The 6,857-nt window shown below is 60.8% G+C and overlaps 1 protein-coding gene across 2 annotated transcripts; it reads right to left on the minus strand.

The window, feature by feature from the left end:
• Positions 1-786: 786 nt before the first annotated feature.
• Positions 787-3,752, minus strand: LOC106487555 (transcription factor SOX-3). 2 transcript variants are annotated; one of them, XM_067304020.1, is made up of 2 exons: positions 3,682-3,752; positions 787-2,417 (listed from the first exon to the last, which is right to left on the minus strand). In XM_067304020.1, the coding sequence occupies exon 2, from the start codon at positions 2,414-2,416 to the stop codon at positions 1,469-1,471; it is 948 nt and encodes a 315-aa protein (XP_067160121.1). In that variant the 5' UTR covers position 2,417; positions 3,682-3,752; the 3' UTR covers positions 787-1,468. The 2 variants fall into 2 exon arrangements, with proteins under 2 accessions (XP_067160121.1, XP_013801775.2); XM_013946321.2 differs by lacking the exon at positions 3,682-3,752 and having other exon boundaries at positions 787-2,425.
• Between the last annotated feature and the right edge of the window lie 3,105 nt (positions 3,753-6,857).

Consider the following 6,857-nt stretch of genomic DNA (forward strand, 5'->3'; position numbering starts at 1 on the left):
TCCGCAGCGCCCGCAGAAACACGCCTGGGAACAACGCGGCCCCTGGAAAAGAGACAAGAGTTGTCCAGACCAAAACACTCGTCAAACACACTGAAAAGATTGAATTATTTATTTCCTCTAGGGACTCCTGTAACCATTCATTTTTAATAGGCTCTAATTAAGAGTTCCCCGGCGGGTTTTACTTCTGTAAATATTTCAGCTGAGCTCGGGTTCCAGGCAAATGCTCCAGGGCAAAATTTCGAGGCGCGCACGTTTAACCCGCTCCCCGCCCCGCCGGCCAGGGGAAACCTCCTGCGCGGAGAGGCAACAAGTGGCCGGTGGGACCCGCAGCGCCGCGGCCCGCAGCACCGTCCAGCCCCAGCGCCTTCCCAGCCCGGCTCCCCCCTTTCTTTGCCAGAAGAAAGTCAGCTCGAAGGTGCCCTCGTTTCTCCCGCTCCCTCTGAAAACAAAACACCACGGGGCAATTCCGGCAGAAACCCTGCCGAAAAGCGACGGGCGGGTGGCGGCTGCTCGGCCCGGCGCAGAGCGGAGCGGGGCGCAAGCGGCGGCCGCCGCCGCAGGGCCGGGCCGGGCTGGGGCACCGCGCTGCGCCGCGCCCCCCACCGCCGCCTCCGGCCCCGGCCCGCGCCGCACAAACCGCCCGCAGACGCCCGAAGTGCCTCATATAAAATTTATTGATCTCTCTTCGTTTAGAAGAAGGAAGAAAACGAGGACTGGGAAGAGGGAGGGGGAGGAAGAGGAGTGTTTCGATAACTTCACTTTTTTTTTTTTGGAAGAAATCCGGTAAACAAACTAAAACGTTTCTTCATCTGATATGTCAAAACATGGTTCACAGTAAAATTCACAAACCGATTTACATAAGTTTACAGCTTAAGAAAAACTCAGACACACAACTTACTATAAATAAAAGAAATGCGTTTGCGACCCGCACAGCTCTCTTCCCCCCTCCCCTTTAAGGAACAAACCCCTAAAGTTAAAAAGTCATGAAAACTACAGATTTTGGACAGAAACCAAGGGAGACTCAATAGGGTGGGAAGAACACAACATTTTTAAGAAACCACAACGAAAATGTAAACAACTGAACAACTGAGTTTAAAAACAAAAGCCCGCCGTTTTTCATTGCAACGCTAAAAATCAAACTGGAAGATGCAAGACCTTTTTAAAACTTTTAAGCGAACAAAACATAGTGCCCAACCTAGCGGAAACCAGGAAAGAAGTTGCCGTGGTTTAAAAACTTCACAGGGGCTTCTAGGAGGCAGGAGTTGTGCTCTATTAAAATAACAGCTTGCTCAAATATTTTTCTCTTTCCGTACAAAAAGGACACATCTAACGGATTTCCTTTTAAAATTTCTTCGGAGTCAGTATTAAGTCTGCTAAGCCGAGCAACACTGCCGTACGTCCCGATATAGTCAAGGAGCGGTGGTGGGGTTAAGGATTAAGGTGGGGAGCCCTCCGGAGCAGCCCAGCATTATATGTGAGTTAATGGTACGGTACCATTGACGCCAGTCCCGGCACTCTGGTAGTGCTGGTGGACACTGTGTAACCTGCTGCCCTGCAGGGCGGAAGGGTCTGTGGCATCGCCCCCCGGGGGGAGATACATGCTGATCATATCCCGCAGGTCTCCCAGGCAGGCCCTCTGCGAGTGGGAAGCGATGGCCGGAGGCGGCGAGCTGGGCTCGGATTTCACCACGGAGCCCATGGAGCCCAGGCTCATGGCCGTGGAGGGCTGCTGGCCGTAGGCGGCCGGGGACATGCTGTAGGTGGAAGCGGCGTTCATGTAGGTCTGGGCCGTGGACATCATGGGGCTGTACTGCAGGCCGCTCATGTCGTAGCGGTGCATCTGCTGCAGCTGGGGGCTGTTCATGCCCGGGTGCTGGCTGTAGCCCAGCTGGTCTTGCATTAGGGAGTAAGCCCCGTTGGTCCAGCCGTTCATGTGGGCATAAGTGTCAATCCTCTGCCCCACCCCGACGGGGCTGCTCACCGCGTTGGCCCCCCCGGGAGCCAGCAGGTTGCCGGGCAGGGAGTATTTGTCCTTCTTCAGCAAGGTCTTGGTCTTCCTACGGGGCCGGTATTTGTAATCCGGATACTCCTTCATGTGCACGGCCCGCAGCCGCTTGGCCTCGTCGATGAAGGGCCGCTTCTCGGCGTCGCTCAGGAGCTTCCAGTCCGCCCCGAGGCGCTTGCTGATCTCCGAGTTGTGCATTTTGGGGTTCTCCTGGGCCATCTTCCGCCGCTGGCCCCGCGACCACACCATGAAGGCGTTCATGGGGCGCTTCACCCGGTCCTGGTCCGAGGCGGCCCCCGCTCCGTTGCTGGCGCCGCCGCCGCCGCCGCCTTTGCCGTTGCTCCCCGGAGCCGGGTTCCCCCCGGCGCTGCCCGGCGTGGGCTGCGGCGTCTTGATCTCAGTCTCCAGCATGCTGTACATGGCCGGAGCCGGCAAGAGGTGCGCCAGGGTGGCGGGCAGGCGGGCACCACGGCGGGGAGAGGAAGTAAAAAAAAAAAAATAATAACGAAGGGGAAAGAACCGGTCTGGGCGGCTGCTGCAAGAGGAGGAGGAAGTTTTTCCGCCTGCCCGGCGGGCGGAGGCAGCGCTCCCCGAGCTGCTGCGGCGGCCGCGCCGGCGGTGCGCTGCGCTGCGCTTCCCGCGGGCAGCGCCGAGCAATGCGCGCACCTCTCGCGGGGCATTTGATTGACGGGCTATAAATGAGCGGGCGGCAGCCAATCAGCGCCCGGCTCCCGACAGGCCCTGACGGATGGTAATGGACCAGCTGCTTACGGGGGAAGGAAAAGGGGGGGAAAAAACGGGGGGGGAAAAAACGGGGGGGGAGGGAGGGGGGAAAAGTTGGCGCTCAAGGGCCGCTGGTGCCCGCAGCCGCGCCCGCGCCGGGACCCGCAGCCGGCGCTCGGGAGCCTGAGCCGGCGCCGCCGGGGCTGCCGGGGGCGGGCGCGGGGCAGAAGGGAGCGGGCGGCCGCTGACCTGCCGCCGGCGGCGAGGGAGGGCTGGGCGGTGCGAGCCGGGAGCCACGCGTTTGCCGGGCACAAAGAGGTTTGGGGCTCCCGGGCGGGAGGCAGTGCCCTGTGCCAAGCCGGGAGGAGCCGCCTGCAGCCGGAACGAGCCCGCGCTGCACGGACACCCTCTCCGCCCCCGCAGCGGAGGAAGGGGGGGGTGGACTCAACTCTTCCACTTCTGAGCTCCTTGCTGGGGTGGGAACCTGCGCTGCCCTCCCCGGACCGGGGCACGGCCGCCGGTGCTCCATCCCAGTGCGCAGCGGGGCCGGCGGAGCCACGTGCGCTTGGGGTCCCGCTGCAGCCCGGGCCCCTTCCAGCGCCGCGGATGGCTGTGCGCCGGGAGCGCGCTCCACCGGGCTGCCCAGCCACCCCCACCCTCGCCCACCCCGTTGCCACTTGATTTTTTCCACTCGGCTGCCCCAAAGAGGGTGGGGGGAGGGGCGGGCGCTTGCAAAAAAACCCGTTTTCATGGCAACAGCAAAGTCCCCTCCGTGTGAAAGAAAACTTTGGCGGGGGGGGGGGGGGGGGACGGACGGGACGGGACGGGACGCGGCTGGAGTGAAGCTCGCTAGAGCTGTCAATCACGGACTTCCCTTTCCTTCCCTCTCCTCTCCTCCCCTTCCCTTCCTTTTCCTTCCTTCCTTCCTTCCCCAGAGGCACAGACACACGCACCTGCAAGCACAGGGACGGCAGCTCCTTAAAGGCACCGCGGGGACGGAGCCGTCCAGCCCGCCTCGCCTCGCTCCCCCCTGCCCCCGAAGGAGCGGGGGAGAGACAGGAGCGCGCTGTCCTGTGCTCCCACCCCTTCCTCACTCTTCCTCCTCCTCCTCCCTCTGAGCCGCGCTCCAGCTCCGCCGTGGCAAGCCGGGCAGCTCTCCCGGCCGGGGCGCGCTGGGGCGCGAGAGGCGACCCGGGAGCCCTGGTGCCGGGGCAGGTGGGGAGCTCTTGCTCGGCGGGAGCTGCCCCGAGGAGCGCGGGGGGCGGCGGGGAAGTGCCCGGCGTTACGCCCCGCACTGGGGCGCCCGGCCGGGAGGGAGACTGCCGGCGCGGCTCCGCCGACTTGGCAGCCGTTGGGTTTTGCCGTAAAGAGAAGATCGTAGTAACGGAGCTAATTCGCAGGGGCGGCGAGGGCGCTCCCAGCTGGGGCTCGGGCTGGACCCGCAGGAGCAGCCTGGGGCGCTGCGGGCGTCCCGGCGGCGGCGCGGGCCGAGCCGCGGCTCCGGCGCGCTGGGGACCGGGCGCTGGGAAACGCTGTGCCCGGCTCAGCGCTTCCTGCGGCCGGGGAGACGAGACGTGCCGGGACACAACGGCAGTGTCGGTGTTATGAAAATACTACCGTGTCGTGGTGGTCTTTTTATCTGAGTGGATCTGAGCACTACATTCATTTACCAGTTTAGGATGTCACTCATTTTGTACCGATTGTGTTGTCCTAATTTGACAAAATCATCTGTTGAACAAACTCGAAGGAAAAACAGATCCCACTTGCGACGAGCTACGGTGCAGTCAGCATTTTGTCTCTGTTTTTGTTTGTTTTGTTCCCGGTGTGTTCTTGGGTGAAGCCAAAACATTGCAGCCCGAAAGGACAGGGTGACAGCGGAAGGTTTTATTTCCAGGTACTATCAGGCTAGAAAGCACACACTTCGCTAGTAGTTCGCTTATAACTTTTGCAACATATTGGAAAGGCTTCAGGAAGCTGTATTTCAGCTCAATCCCCTCCAAATATTTTGACCGCTCCAGTCGAGGTTTAAGATGTGCCAGGCTGGGCTGGAAGACGGATTCTCTGATATTTGTTTTGACTGTTCTTTGAAATGACTTGATATGAACGTTTGTTGGGGGAGACTAAGTACACTTGGTTGCATGCAACGAAAAATGAGATGGTAGATGGAATCAGAGAACGTGCTAAAAGCCCTGGGAACAGGGTTTCCTTTCGATATCTAAACGGTCTAAATAAATGTTACAAGGTTAAGTTGCAGGCTCCTTTATCTTGTCTTTCAATTTGTCTTCGCGCTGAGACTCCAATTAATTAACAAAAATTTTTCAAGGGACACACTCGATTTAACATCTTCAGATAGGTATTATTTCAAAGCCAGACTATTTCTCTTGAAACATGACTAATATTATTATTGATAAATATAAACCTGTCTGAATAAAAAAGTAAGTATAGGTTCGTGTATTTCCACAGACTTCCAAGGTCACTGCGCTAAGATGTCGATACGGCACACGCTCTCAGGAGCACTTACAAAATTTGGCCGATTACTTCCAGGAGATGGGGTGAGCAGGAACACGCTGCTCGAAACAACACGCTCTCCGACACAGCTCTGCCTCGGTATCAGTGACGGGTGCCCACACAAAGCGCCCGGGAGGATTTCTCAAATGAGCACCGATGTGAGCTCACGAGAAGAGCGCCAGAAGTCAGCTCCTCCGCCGGTGCGGCAGAGCCCCATGCCGGCCGCCCCTCCCAGCGGCGCGCCGTGACGAGCCCTGTGCCCGGCCCGCCGCGGTCCCTGCGCGCCCGCGGTGCCCCCGGCGACCCGCAGCGGCCGCGCACCGGGCCGGCACGGGAGCCCGGCGGGGCGCGGGGCTCTCGGGGCACCGGGGCTCGCACGGCGCTGCCGCCGCTTGCAGGTCTCGGCCAGCAGCTCAGCCGCGGCGGCTCCTCCGCACCCGCGCAGCGCGGCCCCGGCTGCGCCCAGCAGCGCAGCGGCGAGCGCGGCCCGACCGTCGCCGGCAGGAGCGGGGCCTCGCTGCGGGGCGGGAGGGCGCGGAGGCAGAGCAGGGGCAGGGAGGCGCGGAGGCAGGGCAGGGGCAGGGAGGCGCGGAGGCAGGGCAGGGGCAGGGGCAGGGAGGCGCGGAGGCAGGGCAGGGGCAGGGGCAGGGGCAGGGAGGCGCGGAGGGTAGCTCCGCAGGCGGCACCCGGCGGGAAAGCCGCTCTTCCTAATGCAAGCGGGACCGCAGCGAGAAGTGGCTCCTTCTCTCTCCCCTGGTCTGAAAACTACACATCGCCGATGGGGCGGGGTGGGGAGAGGAGAGGAGGAAACGCGACCCCCCCGCTATACCGCCTGCTGCTTTCTCAAATCATCTGCAGCACTTGAAGAGGTCTGATCCCCCCCCCCCCCCGCGGCCAAATGACTTGCTGCCACAAGCGGATTCAGGACTGCGCTGGCGCCTCGGTGCTGCCCGTCCCGGGGGACGGAGCCTGCGGAGTCGCTCGGAAGTAGGGCGGGGGGGAAGGCAGGGGAGCACCCAGCGAGCGCGGCAAACGGGGCGGGGGACCGAGCCCTCGCGCCTGGGGCCATTTTCCCAAGCCACTACCGCGGCAGGGGAGAGCCCGTCCGGGGCTGCAGAGCCCCGTGTGCCTGGCGGGGGCCGGGGGGCACTTGGGATCGTCTAAATACAGTTGTCAAAAGCAAAGAAGCCCTCAGTTTGTTGCCTTTTTTTTTCCTTTTTGGTGACAAAGGAGCGTGAGGAGAAATCAGGACTTTACAGCACAATCCAACTTGAACGCGAGAGAAACCCCACGGTTGAAAAGGCACATTTGAAAGGGACCGTCTGCTTCTTTCGCGGTCACCACTTAATATGCAATAGCCATTAATATCTGTTAATTGCAGCGCCAGCAGAGGTTTGGGGAATCTTGGAACCGCGTCAGGAAGGATCGCTGGCTTTTCAAGAATAACGCTATACACCAAACCGGCCCCACTTAATCCTATTATTAAAACAACCACCCGATCCCCCAGCCTAACTCCCGAGCGAGATCACAGAGGATTTGTCCTCGAAACTTCCCCACATAAGAGAGCTCCATCGCTTGGACCCTGCTGACCCTCGCTAGGAAATCAAAGCTCGTCTCCCGA

The sequence above is a fragment of the Apteryx mantelli genome, chromosome 13, assembly GCF_036417845.1.
Source record: "Apteryx mantelli isolate bAptMan1 chromosome 13, bAptMan1.hap1, whole genome shotgun sequence".
NCBI lineage: Eukaryota > Metazoa > Chordata > Aves > Apterygiformes > Apterygidae > Apteryx > Apteryx mantelli.